General features: G+C 36.3%; 2 protein-coding genes across 3 annotated transcripts; both read left to right on the top strand.

The window, feature by feature from the left end:
- Window positions 1-2,546: 2,546 nt before the first annotated feature.
- LOC140006716 (increased DNA methylation 1-like) lies at window positions 2,547-12,511 on the top strand. Of its 2 annotated transcripts, none has more exons than XM_072049125.1 (10): window positions 2,547-3,018; window positions 4,033-4,078; window positions 4,202-6,786; window positions 7,569-7,692; window positions 8,299-8,381; window positions 8,957-9,201; window positions 9,735-9,821; window positions 10,989-11,088; window positions 11,661-11,859; window positions 11,947-12,511. In XM_072049125.1, the coding sequence occupies exons 2-10, from the start codon at window positions 4,072-4,074 to the stop codon at window positions 12,435-12,437; spliced, it is 3,921 nt and encodes a 1,306-aa protein (XP_071905226.1). In that variant the 5' UTR covers window positions 2,547-3,018; window positions 4,033-4,071; the 3' UTR covers window positions 12,438-12,511. The 2 variants fall into 2 exon arrangements, with proteins under 2 accessions (XP_071905226.1, XP_071905227.1); XM_072049126.1 differs by having other exon boundaries at window positions 2,548-3,018; window positions 4,353-6,786.
- A 696-nt stretch (window positions 12,512-13,207) lies between these two features.
- On the top strand, window positions 13,208-18,709 carry LOC140006715 (probable beta-1,3-galactosyltransferase 14). Its single transcript, XM_072049124.1, has 7 exons — window positions 13,208-14,074; window positions 15,155-15,307; window positions 15,385-15,467; window positions 15,590-15,689; window positions 16,670-16,783; window positions 17,512-17,654; window positions 18,279-18,709. Exons 1-7 carry the CDS (start codon window positions 13,695-13,697, stop codon window positions 18,368-18,370), a joined length of 1,065 nt encoding a protein of 354 aa, XP_071905225.1. The 5' UTR covers window positions 13,208-13,694; the 3' UTR covers window positions 18,371-18,709.
- Window positions 18,710-20,545: the final 1,836 nt, after the last annotated feature.

Here is a 20,545-nt window from a genome sequence, read left to right as displayed (position 1 = left end):
CGCTCTTTTTTAAAAAAAAAAAATAATAATTATTAATAAGTAAAAGTTTTAAATTCAGACCTCTTACTTATTATTCCTTTCATTTCATCGTCCAATCCAATTTTTCCCCTCTTCAAACTTGCTTGTGTCTAACTCACCATTGTGACGTTAACAAGGGGTTGTCCGTTCCAATCAAACATTTCAAGAAACAAGTAGACATAATTTATTGTCCTACACTAGAAACATAATTTTTTTTTTGGGCTACTTGTAATGATTTAGTAATACCCTACTTTACTAGCTCTCGAAGGCAAAATCATGAGCTTCACTAATATTATTGTCATTTGAGCGTATAATAAATAGATCTGAAAATTTGGCAATATCTACGTTTGCATAAGTTTTTAAATAATTACTTTACACAAACTTTTTGGGAACTGATACAATTGAGGATTAGGGGCAAGGTAAAAAAAGAAAGAAAGAAAGAAAGAAAGAAACCATAACCATGTATTGGAAGAAACTTTTGCTCTATTATTTGACCCCTTTTATGAGATTTACATCATGAAGTACTTTGTTATTCGTCATGATACATTTTTTTTGCCCCCGTGAATTCAGTAAAGAAACTACCATATCCATGTGTGATGCAAACAATAGTACAAAATACAATCCTACTACATATGATTATCTTAGTGCACTTTTGCACCGACCACCGAATCCAACCTGTCGCAATTCTTCACTAAATATCATAGTAAGCGAGAGTGAAGATCGATCCATAAACTTTGAAAGTTGTAGCCGCCTGCAGTAAAAAGTAAAATCAATTTATCATAGTCATCAATTATTACAAGTACGTACTCCATAAAATTTCACTTTTGCGGATTTGTTTTGTTTAGACATAATAAACGAACTAATGCATTGGTCAACTTTGTCACGTTTATTTCATATGTTTGCGCAGCCGTTCTTTATTTGAGATATTTTTACTGTAGCATTTTTTGTGATGTGATGTATATGAGATGAAAAGGTAATTGAAAAGATAAAAAGGTGTATTGGAAATTGTAATGATGATGTAAACAAATATATTTGAGGAAATAAAGGTCAATTCAAACAAAGATATCATCTGCTATAACTTTCCACGCTGTACTCTTGTTACATATGAATAACTCTGTTTGGATTGTAAGTTATTTGGGATTATTTGAGATATTTTTACTGTAGCACTTTTTGTGATGTGATGTATGTGAGATAAAAAGATATTGGGAAGATAAAAAGGTGTATTGGAAATTGTAAAGATGATGTAAGCAAATAAAATTGGAGAAATATGAAGCAATCCAAACAAACTAACTAGTATTTCATGTAATAATGAATAGGAATTTAACTTTTAAAATATTTATCTTAGTGGGACGCTATGTTAATTTGAGAAAAATTATGAAATTGCGTAACATACTAGTATAACATGTAAATGAGTCACAAAAACCCCAAGCCTCTTAATGATCAGCCATCATGATTCGTCCTAATTAATAAGAGAGGGAGGAGGATCCGAGTTAGCGTTTTTGACGAATCAGATGTTTTTCTTTGCCTATCTTCTTTAGTTCTCCTCCTTTCCGACCACCGCCTCGGATTCAAGAGACCCCACGCTAAGGAGAAAAAAGAACAAGATAAACAGTAGTACTTTTCAATCATACACATATTTCTATGCCATTAACACCAATAATTGTCTACAATATATTTTACATTGACATTTGTTACTGTTTTTAAGTTCATCTTTTTTTTTTTTTTTTTTTTTTTGCATAAAATCACAAGCAATCTATGATGATGTCGACTATTACATTCAACAAACTAATCACAACTTCAAAGGCCTGTTTGGCATATGAGTTTTTTGAGTGTTTGTTTAAAACTTTACTGTAAAAATTATAGGGAAAAAATTTTAAAGTATGTAAATTTTGGGATATTTTGAAATATATAGTTTAAAAATTTTGAAGAATTTTTTGAGATTATTGTAACTAAAGTTATTAAAAAACTCGTATAAGGCAAACTTAGCTAAAAACTTATTTGCCAAACAAGCTCTTATTGATGAACATAATCAAATTTGTTTTCTCGAAAAAAAAAAGAAATAATCAAATTTGTGAAAATCAAGAGAGAGCCACATTAATTTCATAAACTAAAATAAGATTGAAAGAGGAGTGACTCCTACCCAAAACAAAACAAAGGGAAAAAGTATCCGTTGGCATTGTGGCTGTTGGCCAATCCTACCTAAAAGGAACGGCTTTTGAAAGCTGATTCTATACTTTTCAACAAAAAAAAAAAAACTGATACTATAAAGTTTTGAATTAAATATTTATCGACCATCAATATAATGAATTTTGTACACTAACAAATGTAAATATATATATAACTTATACAAAGAGTGAATTTCAAATTTAAAATTAAATTATGCATACCCGCTTATATATATACATATATATACTTCCAGTTCATTAAAAAATTACTCCAAAATTTTTATTATTAGTGTATTCTATTGATAAAAGAGATGAGAAAAGCAACTGAATTTCATAACAAATAAATAAATGAAGGAAAGAGAAGAAGGGTAGAAAGCGGGAAAATAAAAAAACAAAAAAGAAAAAGAAAAGGGGAAGAGAGAAAGTGGGAAAGAATGGGTAACTAAGTAGTTAGCGAGCGAGTGAGGAAGTCATGCTGCTTTTGCTGTGCTTGGCTTGGCTTTGCCATCTGTTGTTGTATAGTAGTAGCAGACTTTTTTTTTTTTTTTTGTTGAGCACCATTTTTGGCCTTCCCAAAGCCATATCTCCTCCCCATTTCCTCCATTTTTTCCTCAATTTCAACAGTTTTCCAGCTAAAAAGCCTAAAAACTCAACCCCATCTTTATAGTTTTCTCTGTGGATTGGATATTTCTCTCAATTTTAGGCGTTACCGATTGCTGGTGGCCAAATAAGAACCCTAATCTCAAGATTTGTTGATTTTGAACCTCAATTGTTCTCGTACAAATCCTTTACCTGCGGATAATTAGATTTCATTTCAGCAAATGCGGAGCTCCCCGTGAGTTATTTTGTTTTTTTTTTTCCCTTTTGGGAAATTCTGATTCGTAGGATTTGAAATGTGATTTGGAGCTTGATTTTTTGGATTGAGAAGCTTGGCTTCCTGTTCTGTTGTTCGGTTTTTGTCTAGAAATGTGGGAATTTTGAGATGGATTTGCTAAATTTTAAAATTTTTAGGGGATTTTTCGAAATGAGAGATCCTCGAGTGTAAAGGGAATGTGTACATAAATGACTGCTTTCGCTTTCATTTCTGCATTTTGGGCAATTAAATTCAAGTTAATTCCAAATTCAATTGTTACCAGAAATTTATTTGACGGCAATTTAGTTTTTCTTTCATTTCTAAAGATATAAGATTGCTCACTGGTACACATTTTATGGATGCAAGTTTTTGACGTTATTGTGTATACTCTCTATTCCAATTTGTTGTTCCATTTTCTATAGAGCCTTATTTTAAGACGTTCTCAAATTATTTCTGATATTAGAAGTATAGTTATATAGCTATGGTTTTGCAATTTCCTTATCTGTGCGAGTGGAATATTTCAATGGCTTCATTTACTAGTCGAAAATCTTAACTGCCTAGGTCCTTTTAACTAAAGCCACACTTTAGGAGTATTTCTTCGTCTTCCTTCTTTTGTATGCTTTCTTTATTGGAGTCTTAATTTGGATAGTAAATTTGATCATAAAACAGCTTCACATGATTGTCTTGATCTTTTGCACTGTTTTCTAAGTGAGAAATCTGGATTTTAATTGATATCCTGCCGTTTACAGATCTCTTCCTTATTAATCTTCTCGCCCAGATATGAAAGTTTGGTTAGTCATTATGGGAACTGGAGACTCTTCTTTTGTGCATTTTATTCCCTTCCTTCACTCGTGTTTCTAATTGAATAAATGTGTCTGGCTATCTGAATCTAGAAAAATTGTCGAGTTTTGTGCCAATCTCGGATAAGCTATGACTTTCTTTCTTGTAAAGCTTTTCCCCCCCTGTTTCATTTACATTTCTTCTTTGTCATTGCAGACAACAGTGCCTGCTCTGAACACTGTTCTTACCTGGATTATGGAAGGTAGTATTCATCATTTTCCTGCCTTGTTATGGTTCAGAAAATCTGTCAAGTGGTTTGGTAGAATCTTCTGGTTAAAATCCACTTGAGTTTAATCTGTTGATCTGGTTTTATTGTAAAATAAAGGGGAAAACGAGATATACCACAAAAACTGCATGTACAATAACATGACAAGTATGCTATTTGGAAAAGAATTTGAGGGGTTGCAGGATGATACTTTAGAGGGATCACTTGATGAACACAAGATATTTACAGAGATTTTTATTGAACCTGATAGTGGAGGCAGAAAGAAACAGTGTCTTGTTTCTGGTGTAATCAATTTTGAAGTCGACGGCACTCAGCAAACCGATGGAACTTTCTGTTCAAATAATGCTAACTCACAATTAACAAGACCAGAGGATCCTTGTGAGCTTAAAGAGGATTCTTGGGGAAATCCTGGACAAGGACATGGCTCCGAGGATTTTACATTTTCTGTGTGGAGTAACAATGATATGAACTTTAAAAGAGCTAGGTTGTCAGGTGGTGACTTTGATGCCAAACCATCTTCGGGAGTGATCTTGAAGGTATCTGGTCCTTCAGAAGGAGGTGATTCTGGAGTGTCGCAACCCACTTCTCTTGCTGTAACTTGTCATTTGGTTGAATCATCTAGTCAGGGGGTGACAAGTTATTCCTATCTTCTGAAGCATCATCAGGCGGTAAATGCAGGAGATGTAATTAGCGAAAATGAAGCCTTAAATTGTAATTTATCTAGCTTAGATGGAAATGAGGGAAAGGATATTGCTGTCAGTAATGCCTTGGCTTCACCTGTTTTTCAAGAGAACTCTGCAACCAAAGTTTTGGCTGCCACTCCACCTGCCATTGTTGCAAATAAGTTAGGTCCTGGTCGGCCGGCAAAACCGAGGTGGAAAGACTCTTGCTTTTTGGAACTGGATGAAGCTGAACTATTGCTGCCTAGAAATAATAAAAATGATCCTCGCCCTCTCTTGAGGTACCATATCAGTTGCTTACTTAGGGCAGCGGGATGGGTGATTGGTAGGCGCAAAAGGAACAATAAACACAATTTGGTTGGAGAACATGTTTACAAGTCCCCTGAAGGAAGACCAATTCGTGAATTTCACAGAGCTTGGAGCATGTGTCGGGAAAGGTTATTCTCTGATGCAAACAATGTTATGCGGGGAACTGACTATATACAGTGGACAGATATGACACAGTTCTGGTCCGATCTTTCAAGTATAACATCAGCAATTGAAAAGCAACTGGATAATTGGGATAGTACTGCTGCATTAGCTCATTTGTGGTGTCTTCTGGATCCCTTCGCCAATGTGGTTTTCATAAAGAAAAGCCTTCGTTTGTTCAAAGAAGGAAAAGCAGTTAAAGCAAGGAGGAATGTAGTGATTCATCCATTTGGAAAATGTGATTCTTTTTTCTGCTCGGATGCCATGCAGGGTTTATTATCTCATGACTCTTATTATTCCGAGAAAAGTTGTATGGATAGTCTGAAGGCTGTCAGCGGAACTGCTACTAAATCTAGGAGCATTTCAGGCAATGAAAGGATCACTTTGCGTCAGAATTCCTTGCAAGTTTGTGGGCCTGATTGCTCATGTGAACAGACTGGCATTTGCTTATTTGATGTTCCATTAAGTTCTGGAAATGCAAATATGTCTCTTGGAGAACATGAAACTGTTTCCCCTGGTCAAGAAAGTAATAGGAGTTCAGTGACCTGTGACAAAGAAAGATATGAGCATAATGAGGATTTACCCGTGAGAGGTGCCATATCTATGCAAAGAGTAAAGGAAGAGGATCAGACTTTTGACGTACAAATGAACCCAATTGGGTGGAGTTGTGTTGGTGCTGATTCAAATTGCAGAACCTATTCTTTGAAAGCTAAGATAGGCGATACTTCTTTTGCTGGAGCTGGAGTTCGAAGGAGGAAAACACCTAAGAAGTCCAGAAAGATATCTGAAATGAAGCTGACTACGCCTTACAAAGGTGGGTTCAAAGAAATAGATGGAAATGGCTTTAAGATAGATTCAGGTGCTAAGGAATCTTACCTTGGGGAAAACAGTCTGGGACGTAGATCACGAAAGTCCAAAAAATGTGGTCTTAAGGATGATGACCTATTGATCTCGGCAATCATAAAAAACAAAAGCTGCAAATCTAGCCACAAAAGGTCTATTTCCAAAACTAAACATCTGAGGAAGCGGAAAAGCCAAAAGGGCAGTTGCAAGTTACTTGTGCGAAGTCTTAATAGAGGTGGGAAACATTTGATGGAAGGAAAGTGGTCCCTCTATAGTCAGAGAACAATATTGTCCTGGTTAATTCATTCAGGAGTTATCTCTCGTAAGGAAGTGATCCAGTATCGCAATCCAAAGGCTGATGTTCTGGTAAAAGATGGCTTTGTAACTTCTGATGGGATATTGTGCAAGTGCTGTAATAAGGTGCTTTCAATCTCTGAGTTCAAGCGTCATGCTGGTTTCACGCTTAACCGTCCTTGTTTAAATCTTTTCATGGAGTCCGGTAAGCCATTTACTTTATGTCAGCTTGAGGCTTGGTCAGCTGAATACAAGGTGAGAAAAGGTGCCCCTCGAACTGTACAAGTTGAAGAGATAGATGAAAATGATGATAGCTGTGGACGCTGTGGTGATGGTGGTGAATTAATCTGCTGTGATAATTGTCCATCTACATTTCATCAGGCATGCTTGTATGCTCAGGTCAGTGTTTCTTATTTCATTAGTTAACGTCCTCCTCCTTCATTTCTCCTCTGATATAATTTTGTTATTTCCCTCAAAACTTGTATGTTATTTTGCGATTTTGGAGTGGTGTCTGAAATTCTCAATTCTGTGATTTTACGTTTTGTCTGGAGTTCTCAACTAATAGGTTAAAAAAGTTGTTGATTTCTAAATAGAACAAATGTGTTTAAGATTTCATTCACTTAAAATTGGGTGCTGAATGATAATCGGCATTCAGAACATCCTTGATTTGTTTTGATTCCTGCTATTCCAAAGAAATTGAGCTGTATTTACTCCACAGTGGTTTTCTGATTCTGGGCATACTTCTATGTGATGGATATATGATGCTTTTTAGCATTCTCTAGTTTGTTGCTGTTCCTTCAAATTCCGAACCTTAGTCCACTGGCTTGTAGAAGTTGCACTGCTTGTTCTGTGGTGTCAGAGTCAATCTGCCTAGTGATCGTTGCTCTTCCCTACTCCCACCTTCACCCCAGAATAACTTTTAGTTTCAGTAGTGGTGTCAGTTAGGATAAAGCAATTATTTTAATATTTTCTTTAAAGTACAGACTGTCTGCTAGATTTACAACATGCCCCATGTACTTGTTGTGTGAAGAGTAGGAATATTAATGTATCTCTAGTATTTCTTCACATCCTATTTTGAAAATAAAAGCTTTTTATAGATTCTCATAATTTATTTAGGGTGATGGCTGGTTTTTTGAGGAATTATGTTTCATCTATTAAGGTTATTTATTTTTTATGTTCAGGAACTACCTGAAGGAAATTGGTATTGCCCACAGTGCATTTGTCAGATCTGCACCGACTTAGTTGATATTAAAGATTCATCAAGATGTCCTGGCACTCTCAAATGCTTTCAGTGCGAGAACAGATGTATACTTCTTTTCTCAACTTTTGCAGATTATTTTGGCATATGAGGACATATTCAATGATTTGGAAGGTGCAAGGGTGGAGGGAGGATTACTGAACTAATGGGCGTGTTTAGTGGAATAATAAGGATTTCAAACTCAAATTTGTTTTCGTGTGGTGATATAATTCTTTTCAAGGTGTAAAATTGAGAAATGTTTTGAATATTGGGTAATATGTGTCAAGTTTATAATGAATGAAGTCTAACTGTAAAATGAAACTAAAAATTGTTAACAAACTCTAAGGAAATGTGTCTTGAAACTCTAAGATGAGTTTCTGGATCTGAATCTCAGATTGAACCTATGGATTTACAAATGGATCCATCTCTTCTGATTTGATTGTATCAACATCAATTCTGATCAACGTAAGCAAGAATTTTGTTGCTTCATAGTTAAACTTGTATCTTCGTGTTGGAGCATTTTGATAAGCACACGTACTTGTCAGTTGACAAAAATGACTGTGTTTGACTTTATTCAGCGAACATTTTAAATTGTCAGTTAATGGTTTTTCTTAAAATGTAGTATTTTTTTTGTTATATCTTGGGGATGCAATTGTTTGGTTGCTTGTTTACAGATCATGAGGCTTGCTTGCAAGGAAGGGGCACAATAGTGGAAATGGCTTCTGATACTTGGTTTTGTAGTGAAACCTGTGAACAGGTATACTAAATCCTTTTTTGACCAGTTTAACGTAGAAGTGGTTAAAGTATTTGACACGTGTGCATCAAAATATATTAGGATATGTTTTATGAGTGCAATTTTGTTGACCATATCTTGAGGTCCAGAGTTGTTTTCATTTTGGTGAAGATTTATTTTCTCATTTTATTGTTCAATTTCTGAACCTCACAATGAGGTTGGACAAATTTGTACAGGATGGTACTGGTGTAGCTTTTTATAAATTAACCTCTGACCTCTTTCGTCCTCTCCCTCTACCTCACGCAATGCTCCCAAAAGGAAGCAAGAGATGCATGTTTCTGACATATGTAATGTTCTCACATTTGAACTTCAAATATGTTGTGGTAGTTAGAGCTTCCAAGGTCATACTGTCAGAAGAAAGCAGTGAGCGTCTCTTTCAGACTTGGTTGTAATAATAGTATACAAATAGGAATCCTCTGGTTTTGGTTTTCATGGTTCCATCTCAATTACTTATGCACTGCCAAACTAATTCCTTGTCCTATTTATGAACAATTTCTTATAAAACAACGATAGAATACTCATCCTATTGTGCCATGCAGATCTATTCAGGTCTTCAATCTCGAATTGGGATGATGAATCTCCTTTCTGAGGGCTTTTGTTGGACACTTCTGAAGTGCATTCATGGTGATCAGAAAGTTCATTCTGCACAGCGCTTTGTTGCTTTAAAGGCTGAATGCAACTCGAAATTAGCTGTTGCCCTTACGATCATGGAGGAGTGCTTTCTTCCTATGGTGGACCCTAGAACCGGCATAGACATGATACCCCAAGTTGTATACAACTGGGGGTGAGTTCTTTTTGGTTTTCAACAAGGATTTTACTTCTGCTTGACAAGCTGTCTACTTTACACTTGGCCTCTTTTGCTTTCAGCATCTTCTTGACCCTTTTTTTTCAAATTACCGTTTTTGTTGGATGATTAGTCAAATTGCACCTTTTCCTTCTTTATCCCACCCTCTTCTCCCTTACTATTGCTTTAAATTCCAGGTTGATGCTCTATCTCAGCTGACTTGAAAAACACTGCAGCTTGTAAAAGCGGATTTAAGATATTATTTGTTCTTCTCAGTGAGACACATAATCTGTTGTCAAGAGAAAGCTTGAACTTCGATTTCTTCTTTTGCTTTTCCAACTTATTTTTCTTTATGATATTGCTGATTATGGTGTATTCTTCATTTAGCCTAGTTGATTTACGATTATTTATCCTTTGCTATGGAAAAATTTACTATAATCTTTTTTCTTATCTTCTAATTCTTTTTTTCATAATTAAACCTCAGAGAACATGTGATTGTATTCATTATTAAGACTGCTTTTCTTTTCTTGCAGATCGCAATTTGCACGTCTTAACTATGATGGTTTCTACACTGTGGTCTTGGAGAAGAATGACATATTGATGTCTATAGCATCAATCAGGTAGTCACTAGATCATTTCTCCTCTGTAGAAATATTCAGTCTTGGCTTGGTCATCACTGCTATTGTGCTTCATTGCTGTAATCACTTGTAAAAGTCAAAGAGTTGACCTTCTTGCGTGGCTTGGCTAAATTTTTCATGGATGGGGGGCCTCTGTATTTGCCAGTGGCAATTGTATGGTGCAATGTAGGCACTGATACAACAAATGTAGACTAATACAACAATATGAAAAAACACAACAAAAGTTTTCACTTGTTGAAATTTGTGCCCCAAATTCAATAAAAACCATCCAATTTCAAATTAGTCCATCTATCACCATGAACCGTTCTCTGCAATCCATACTGTGATTGCAAAGAATCCCCGCCCATTTTTCATATGGTCTCGATATTCTCTACTCTTGACGGTTAAATTTAATGAGGATAAACCAGTAATCTTCCTCAGTGATGCTTAAGTGGCCAAGTCTTATGGAGTTTATTTGATTAATGCTTCAGAATGTTGTTTAAGATTGTTATCATCAACTTGAACATACTGAATTGGAATGAGAAAGGTATTTTAACTAAATATACTAATTCACTTCTGGCTTTCACCGTTTAAGTTTACCATAAAGGCGCTGCTGGTGATTGTACTTTACAATTACATGATTCTGGAAATGTTTCTCTCTGCTCCGTTGCTGTGATCAGGGTGTTTTTTTTTTAAATTTTTTTTATAGTGTAAGTAGGAGGACTTGAGCTGGAGACCTCTTACTTTACACTTCCTCCCCCAGAACCACCCAACTCACCCCTTCCCCCTGTGATTAGGGTGTTATTTTTAGGCATTACCCGGCAATTTAGGCTGAATGAAAGTAGTAGTATTTCACATGCTCCATGTATGAAGATCAAAATTAAAATATTTAGGCATCATATTATGCTCTGAGGTGATCTGCAAATTTTTTTATTTATTTGGTTTTGTTTTTGGTTGGGGTTTTTTTTTTTTTTGGGGGGGGGGGGGGGGGGAAGGGAGGGAGGGAGATAAAACTCTGGCCTTTGTCACTGCAATGGTTGTGGCATGTGGCTAGGATGCTGATTTGTGATTTATGAATGATTTGTTTCATTTCTAACAATAACTTTCTAGCCTGTTTCGAGTGCTATTTGCTTGCTGGGGGAGATGGGTTCAATATTTGTTTTGATTCAGGATCCATGGAGTAATAGTTGCAGAGATGCCACTTATTGCAACATGCAGCAAGTATCGTCGCCAAGGCATGTGCCGTCGCCTACTTAATTCGATTGAACTGGTAAGAATGTAATTTATTATTGTCAATGGCTTTGATTTGCAAGGAACCCTTTATCCGTTGCTTATTTACAAAAAAAAAGAAAAAAGGACTTTCCTCTCTTGGGTCAATTATATATATATATATGCCCGGGGAGGACTGGGGAAGGAGTTTGACAATGGAGCTTGGAGGACATGATAAGCAACTGGTTACATAGCCTCTTGAACATATAGAAGTTCTGGTCTACCTACTGACCCCACCACACTGCTCATCCAGTTATTGGTATTTAAAAAGTACCTCTTTCTAATCGAGACCTAAATTATAAATCCACTTGCATTACATTTGCCAGTTTAACTGTTCATTATAAGGGAATCAAGAGATCACCTCCCGTTTCCTGTCCTTTTATAATTTGAATGAGCATTCTTGTTTTTGGCTTCCCTATCAGAGTATTTAGGATCAATTGCTGCCACCTGGCATGTCAAATAGTAGATTGTATTTCATTGAAATCCTTTTTGATCTGCGATTCGTGCATAAAATGTAAAGTTCACAAAGTTTTTACTTTTATAATTAACGCAATCTAAACTTTGTGGCTTCAGATGCTAAAATCTCTCAAGGTCGAGAAGCTTGTGATATCTGCCATTCCTGGTTTGGTTGAGACTTGGACAGAGGGTTTTGGCTTTAAACCCTTGGAAGATTATGAGAAAAAAGGTCTAAGCAATATTAACCTGATGGTGTTTCCTGGCACCGTATGGCTTAAGAAGTCTTTGTGTGAGAACGAGCCGGACCAAAAACCAGGCAAGTGTTGAGTCCTCCATTCTGGTGGACGTTCTTCATTTTCTTTTGGTTTCTTCGGAAACTGATAAAATTTTGTACTGAAAACAGGACCCTCTGCTGCTTCAATTGCAAGAGTAGACGATCCAACTTCATCAGGACGATGCTCCCAAGGAGGTTTCTCTCAGCAGCCTGGCCAACAATGTGATCAGTACCCTTTTGAAGTAGCCAATGGCGTAGAAAATTTTGGGTCTGCTGACCGTATGAAAGAACTAACAGTAAAAAATCAGGAAAATGGAAGTTTGCACCATGAAGAATCTCAGCATGGAGATTCTTTTCTAGTCAGTGAGCCTGCACAACACTCAGATCAGGGTGAATGCCATGAAGAAGCTCATCCCGGTGGAGAAATTAGACCTGTTGACTCTGATTTTCAATTAACTGAAGGTCAGGATTTTAGCTGTCCTGCGAAGGTTTCCCTTGATGAAACTGCTCCATTGTTGGAAAATGCCCAACTTCATATAGTTAGTTGTGTAGAATCGCAGGAGATGTATGATAGACAAAACAATTTTGTTGAGATTTATAGTCTTGCAAAATCAATGTAGTAGTGGTCTAATTGGAAATGAGATATTCTTTTATTCTTTAATGTCATTCGGAAATGTGTTTGTCCGGATCAGAATCAGATGGATTTATTTTCATCATACTCATAGTGGGTGCGCTGTGCTGTAAATAAATCAATCAAATCGAGCTTTAAAGCGAAGGCTGGATGCGGATGCCAGCTATATGATTGACACGTGGTGCACTGACGCCTGCTTTTGAAGACTTCTCGCGCTCTTTCTAGAGTCAGAGTTTAAGTTCGGATTCACAAATCTTGTACAAACTTTTAAATTAAGCTCGAATTGATATAATAGTCTATAAGCTTGATTTCGATTTGATGACTCGAAATTTTATTTAATTTTTTTTTATTCTCAATATAAATTGTCAATAACAAATATATAATATTTATATAATAAAATAACTAAAGTAAAATATTACTACAGTAGTATATAAAATATTAACAAATATAAAAAAATTATGCTAATATAAACGAGCTAAAATGTGTACAAGTTCAAATTCAATTTGATACTTAAAAATTAAATTCTAACTCTTATCTCATTTAAATATGGTACGAGTTTGTGTTCATTAATATCATACTCAGTAACAAATCAATCTCAAATTATTAGTACTATTTATTAAGAGTTCCGTTTGTTTGTGGGGTAATGCTGACATTGGACCAAGAAACGAGATGCAAGAAGTGGGTTGGGTAATCTTAATACTAAAGTGGAGATGACATATTGGCATTTTCAACCATATGAAAGTGTAGTAGTGCTACAGATTAGAGATCAAAATTCTCTGAATATTTGTTGAGACATGTTGGACAACACTTTTCCCTCAATGGATATTCAGGTCCAGAAATAAAAGGCTGTTGGATGGAGTGGATTATCTTCATCTTATCGTAATTTACTAATTGGGCTTTCCATAGCAGGAAAACAAAGAAAAGCCAATATATAATTAACAGTTAAAACAAAAAAACGTTTTCAATTAGTCAATTGACTCGGAGCTCTTTATTATCTCTTTGAAGAGGGAAAAAAAAAAGAGTTGAAGAAATTGAATTGAACGAAAAATGGTTTCAGAAACTGAATTGAGTAAAGGAAGAAAACCATGCCATGCATCTGTCGACTGTTATGCCTACAAAAGACAACATCCTTGAGCAAGCTTACCTCGCTCGACTCGACGACCTAAAAAACCTACCACAAAACTTGGGCACTCCCATGTCTAATAACTGAAAATTTGTCAGGAACCAGAAAACCCATATTTTAGCTATGCCTTCATCTCCAAAATTCTTTCCTGCCAGACCTTCATCGTCCAAATCCAGGAGATCAACGGTCCTGATCCTGTGTCTTCTAGTAGGCGTGGCCGGATTTTTCTTGGGTTTTCTTGTAGTTTCCAAGCAGGGGTTGGGATATAGCTGTAAATACGCCAAGCCCATTTCAGTTTCTGTTGTTTGGGATAGAACAAATAGCGGTAATAGTTTCAGCAGCAGTAGTGATGGTGATAATGGAGCTAACGGGAATTCAGTGCGAGGGCAAAAGAGGTATAAAGCCACGGGCTTTGTGGGAATTCAAACCGGGTTTGGATCCGCTGGTCGTCGCCGGGCTTTGCGCCAGACTTGGTTTCCCTCTGATCCTCAAGGTCTTCAACGGTATAGTAAATTGTTTAACATTTCTTTAATCAAATAGTTTTTGTGGTAGAAGGATCTTGTTTTTGCTTGCACCAGTTTTTGTTGCATCGATATGTAGTTAAGTTGGCCTTTATAATGCTCATGATTTTGCTTATGGTATAGCTGTTGTATGCAGTAAGCATCTTCCTTTATTGTATTTGACTATGGAGATCTGATATCGTAGATTGATGGAAAAAATTGGCCTTGATGCAGTATTTAGTCTCTTAAGAGTTATTTGTACCAGATTTAAGCTTCACTTACTTGGATTGAAAGGAAATTACGTGCTTTCCATTTTTGTTATCGTTATTCTGTTTTCTCCTTTCTTTTGTGTCGGTGTGTATTTCTGGGTCCCCCCCTCTCCCTTCAAATGTCTATGTCAAGTGGACGATAGATGATGGTGTGAGCTGCCTTGACATTATTAGTTTTGTCTTATGAAAGTTGCATGGTTTTATGTTCGGGGTCACGGGAGTGATTTGTTCTTGTATTTTTCTGGTGTTTTTGGAGATCTTGAGATTGCAGGTTGTCTAATCAGGTTGCAAACTTGTTATAAAACTAAGAAAACCGACATTTCATGTGAGGGAAGATGTTAAAAGTTGTAAATATTTCTATATTTGAATCAAACAAGTCATGCAGCTAAAAGATTTTGTGCTGCTTAAGGAGGTTCGTGTACTTGGTGTATGAGTAGACTTGGAATGCAACAAACCGTAGGCCTTGAGAAGTTTGTTTGTTGCAATCTCCTTTTTGAATCACTGAGCATCATGAAATTGTTCTGCAGAGTATCATTTAGCGAGACTTACTGAATGCTTGTAAGATACCCGACTAACATTTAGGTCTGTGATTGCCACTTAACTGCAGCAGTTGCACAGACATTTGTATCAGTAGATGAATTACTGTGGTTCTGGAATGTTAATGTCTGGTTTTCCGTTTATAATAATACTGTATATTTCTTGCATTAGTCCATTTTCCATGTGTTATGGGGTACAAATACTCAGCCTAATCATTTGATCCTAATCATTTGATATTCTGTCCATGTGCATGAGATGTTTCTTGTTAAAACTGCAGGTTGGAGGAAGCTACTGGCTTGGTATTTAGATTTGTTATTGGTAGGACTAGTGATAAATCAAAGATGTCAGAGCTTAGGAGGGAGGTAGCCAAATATGACGATTTCATGCTATTGGATATTGAAGAGGAGTATAGTAAGCTCCCATACAAAACGTTAGTGCTGACTGATTATAAATCTAATCACTGGTTTTATCAGGTGATATTTACATTGACGTGTGACTCTATTACAGGCTAGCTTTCTTCAAAGCTGCTTATGCTCTTTATGATGCTGACTTTTATGTTAAGGCAGATGATGACATATATCTGAGACCAGGTCAGTGGCTTTGACAGCTTGTTTGTACCTTGGTTTTTACACTTCTATTTCAATTTGCAGCAATTTGATTACTTATTTTCTTTTTCTATTTTTATGCAATCTCATTTCTTTTCGTTAAACAGATCGTCTCTCTCTTCTCTTGGTTAAGGAGCGTTCTCATTCTCAAACATATCTTGGATGCATGAAGAAAGGCCCAGTTTTTACTGATCCCAAGCTCAAATGGTTAGTCTTTGCATTTTGATCATTGTATCTCGAGTTGCCATTTATTTTGTGCTTTCTTTTTCTTTTTTGAATCACAGAATAACATGTCTGCCTCGTTAAAATAAGTCAAACAGAATTAGAAAATAAAAAACTAAGATTATAAAAGTCAATTAAGAAAACCTTCTAGTTGCACATAGGTTGAGGCCTGGCTTATGTTGACAGTATTGCTATATATGATGAATGTTACATCTTGTTGGCATCTTGCTTGTTAGAAATGAAAAGCGCATCTTATATATGACTGATATTACATCTTATATGAAATGGCATAGGAGTGTCAAGGGGAGTGGAGCTACCCAACCTTAAGATGCATTTCAGAATAATGCAACCAAGCGATCAATTCCAGCATGCACTCCCTATATAGACCATAGCGACAAAATTTATAAAATCATTTCGACCTTCCACCATTTCTCTGTTAGCCAGTTGAATACTCAGATTTCCTTTGCTACAATTGAAATAATAAAACAAAATAACCAGAAATCAGGTTTGCTTCCTGATGTCTGCCCCAATTCCACCACTGAGATGAATAGAACTGAAAGTGAATTAAATTCACTTTCTGCAAGTGAGGTGTAAGTCTATATCTTTGTTTACTTCTTGAACCTAACAGTATTTTATGGCTTTTCTTTTGTCTTCTCTTCTTTCTGTTGAGGGATTATGTTCCTATTACTCAAGTTGTAGTTGTGCTATTCTCAACCTAGGTGCATAATTATCTGCAAGGTCATACGTTATTCTGCTCCTCACCAGTCCAGAGTAGTACGGCTATCATTTTCAGTAATATTAGGCTGTTGTAGCAATTTAGCTTCTGTTCCTTTGTGGGAAAAAAGAAATTTTCTTGTGTGAAACGAATTATGGAAGGGTGTGAGTGACCAAAATCAAAACTGAGTTTTAGCTTTGTATTTTCTTACATTTTTAGTTCAAGGATGCCAAATATTTCCCTAATGCAGGTACGAGCCTCTAGGACATCTGCTTGGAAAGGAATACTTTCTCCATGCTTATGGTCCACTTTATGCTCTATCTGCAGATGTTGTTGCCAGTTTGGTTGCTCTGAGAAACAACAGGCAAGCTGCTTTTGTGCTCATTATAACAGCGGTGCATTTTCTCTTTTTGTTCTTCAGCTGAAAAGGACTCTCATATCAGTAATAGAAAAATCAATCCAATTGCATTACTACATATGTTTGATGGCTAAATGTAGCTTTGCATTTAAATTGACCTATGAAACAAGAAACAACAAATTGCCAAATTCTATAAATCTACCTAACAAAGCTTGTCAGGCATATTATGTTGTCCTTATCAACCTCAGTCTAAGAAGCAGTAGGATTGAATACATCTAATCCTTCGTAGACCTTGTAGTCTCTGGAGGTTATTTTTCATTTTTTTTTCGATCTCCCAATTTTGAGTTACCAAGGTTCATTTAGGAACTAAAATGGAAGGGGAATAAAGGCTTACTAACTTTGGCATCCAAGCTATATTCCAAAAAAAGTGTAATCAAGTTATTCAACAAAATCCTGGAGACTGTAGCACTGGTGCCATACAAACTTACAAGGAGTAACGCACAAACAAAGAGCTTTTTTTCATCTTTGCATATGCTTTTTGTTTCTCTAAGAAGTGAAATTGTTAAGGGTAGAACAATGGATTTAGTTTTTATGGAATAATTGTTTGTCCCCTATTATTTTTTTTTCAGCATCTCCTCACTCTGGCTTGCTACAAAAGTAAAATTTTATTTCCAGACTAGTCCATTTCTAATCCAGAGTGCATTCCATTTTTTACTTTTGCTTGTAATTTACAGTTTTCGGATGTTCAGCAATGAGGATGTTACAATTGGTGCTTGGATGCTCGCAATGAATGTCAACCATGAGAACAATAAGCTACTATGTCAACCAGAGTGTACTTCCTCATCCATAGCCGTGTGGGATATTCCCAAGTGTTCTGGTTAGTCTTTAAAATTTTTAAAGCACTGCTTTCAGGTTATTAGTGGTACATAATCAAACTAGTTCTCAGATAGCATATTATGCGGATATAAACATGCTTTAGGGCGATAGACTAAAAGTTCTAGATAATTGTATCATCTTTCTATTGCATAGTGCATGATAAATTTAAGTGCTCTTCTGCTGGTTTTTTCACCTTAGGGAATTCAAAATTCTTTTATCTGGCATTGTCTAAGGATAGATTAGATCATACCTTTGTGTCAGGCAAATTATGTGTGAGAGGATGAGCTTTGGGCATTGCACAGAACGCAGGATTTCCAAGGAATTCTTTTAGGACAGAAGTTTGCTACTTTTCTTTTGAAGTTTGGAAATCTACGTGCTCTTCTGAGTGGGAGTGGAAATCTTTGCTCTTGCTTGCTATTTGGCATTTGTTAGATCGGCTTCTTAGAGCATGTCTCAAATCTTTCCGAGGTGGTCTAAATAGTTCAAATCCATTTGACATTTGCTTAAAATGGATAGCTAGGAATTTTCATTCTCTCTCTCTCCCTCTCTCTCTCTCATCCTTTACATCAAAATAGACCTCATGTACTTCAGCTAAATCATGATGTGTATGGCCATCATCTTTCAGGACTCTGTGAGCCCGAGAAGAAGTTATTGGAACTCCATGCAGAGGAAATTTGTTCGAAGAGCCCTACTTTGTCATCTGATGAAGATGATTAGCACCTTTGCACTGTTCAGATTCGTTAGACTGCTGAAAGTCTGAGCAAAGGAATCCATTTTTGCGATCTTCTTACAAAATTTTGACAGCAACGAGCAGTTTTTTACATAAATCATAGCATATGAACAGCATTCATTAACCAATTGGTCACCATGTTGTTAATGTAGAAATTTCATTCCTTGATTGCTTCCCATGTAATACATACACGCATTCTCTGTACCATATGTGACCATTTAGAAGATCATGATTGTACTCATTTCTTAGCAGGCACAACTTCAGCTGACTGTCTATACAAGTGGAGTTAGAGAACCTCTCTGCAATGATGAATGACTGCTTATGTATGTTCCTAATGCAAATGAGTTTATACTCGGCGCTATCATATTTGTTCTTCTATAAGATCGCTAAAGTTGTAATCGTTGCATATATTATTAACTTCTTAAATTTCGTACATCCATTCTTGTCAGATATTCTTTGTAAATTGGGAGAATTTAGCACTATAACCATTACCGCCTTAATAAATTGTAGAATGTGTCAATGGAGATGACTTTCGAAGACAATTATTGAAGAACGGCCAAGGAGGATTTTTGACATGTGGGCAGGGAAATAAAGAGGGGGCTGTTTTTTTTTTTGTAAAAATGAGGAAAGCGAGAAGCTGCTTGATTTGTTGACGGGTTCGGATTGGCTTGTAAAATGGGGTTGAGGGAATGTGGGGAGAAGGGTAAGGAATGTATCGGGTTTCGTAGGGTCATTAATTGTATGGCTCTTCCATATTTGGTTCTTCTGTAAGATGTTAGTTTTGCTTTGCGTCTTGTATAAATGCATCTTTAAGGTATTTGCTGTGGCCTTCTTGATTCTATTGAACTAGTAAGAATCTATTTTATTAGCATCAATGCCTTTGATTCGCGAGGAACTATTTATATGTTGGAAGCTTAGGTAGTTTGTTATAGCTGAATAGTCTAAAATGCTCATTTCATCCTTACAGTGGTGTCGAATCTCTTTTCTGACCAAAACTGAAAAAACGCATTCACTAGAATTACAGTGTTAGACTCTGCATTCCGCTTGTACCTTAATCTGGTATTTCCTAGTTTTAACTAAATGCAGGAAATTTGGATTAGTCGCTGCGTTGTACTGCCATTTCTTTGCTGATGTAGTTATGTCTAAACCTGGCAAGCTGGAGCTACATTCTTAAACTGTGATTGATAAATAAATTTGTGATGTGCTGCAGCCTGCAGGAGTCCCTCTTCATCGGTCGAAGCCTCACAAGTAAACTGAATCAGAAGAAGATGAAAGCAGTCCCAACAGTAAACGAATAGCAGATAAGCTTTAATTCTTTTAGAAAGCTTTGAGAAAACGGGAAGACAAAATTATTCACACATATGGTTCATACCAATATTAGCAATACTGCTGTCAAAGAAAATACCTGCACAATTTTCTTTGAATGATCATGGGTAAGAGTTAAAAGTGTCCAAACAAGCTATTGATAGCGTGCGAAAACATTGACTAGTTCACTCCATAGAATAAATAGAAGGGAGGATGCAAAACTTTACTTTCAAAGGAAGTGCCTTCCACCGGCTGGGATTGGATTAATGGTTTCTTGGTAGAATACCCCATTTGATTACTAATTTGCAGCTAAAAAAGCAATTCTCCACCTCATATTGGATGACATATGGCCTGTCCGTCCATAAAAGCAAGGAGCTTCATTGTAATATTTGGCCTATTCTGTATCAATTTTTCTCTCTTCCTTCCCTTTCAACACCATAGTCTTTTATTTGAGTGGTCCATGATTGACCTAATCCACAGAAGTATCTCACAATTATGGCTACTTATGAGGCATTTGAAACGAAGGTATGGCCATATGGCTATCTGCTGGGGTACGTTCATGCATTGCGATCACCTTTATTTCTACATCTGGTGCAATGCAAAACTCCAGCCTGGTCTCTGCTGTTTGCTTAGCCCCTCGAGATATATTCCTATTCCTCTTTGAGAAATGAGACGATTGGGGTGTCAAAGATCGTGTCCACAGTTCAAAGACCATGGATGGCTTACACGGATCAATCATCAAATGGGCTTCACGTGTTTGTGTATCTAGTTTCATCTCTCTCAAGTTTCAACTCAAAAATAGTAATCCCACTAAGAAAAACAAAAGACACATTAAGAGTAGATGCTCAAGGCACGCT

This window comes from Coffea arabica, chromosome 5e, assembly GCF_036785885.1.
Source record: "Coffea arabica cultivar ET-39 chromosome 5e, Coffea Arabica ET-39 HiFi, whole genome shotgun sequence".
Lineage (NCBI taxonomy): Eukaryota > Viridiplantae > Streptophyta > Magnoliopsida > Gentianales > Rubiaceae > Coffea > Coffea arabica.
Note: the sequence above shows the minus strand (reverse complement) of the source record. Positions and strands in the feature narration are given on the sequence as shown.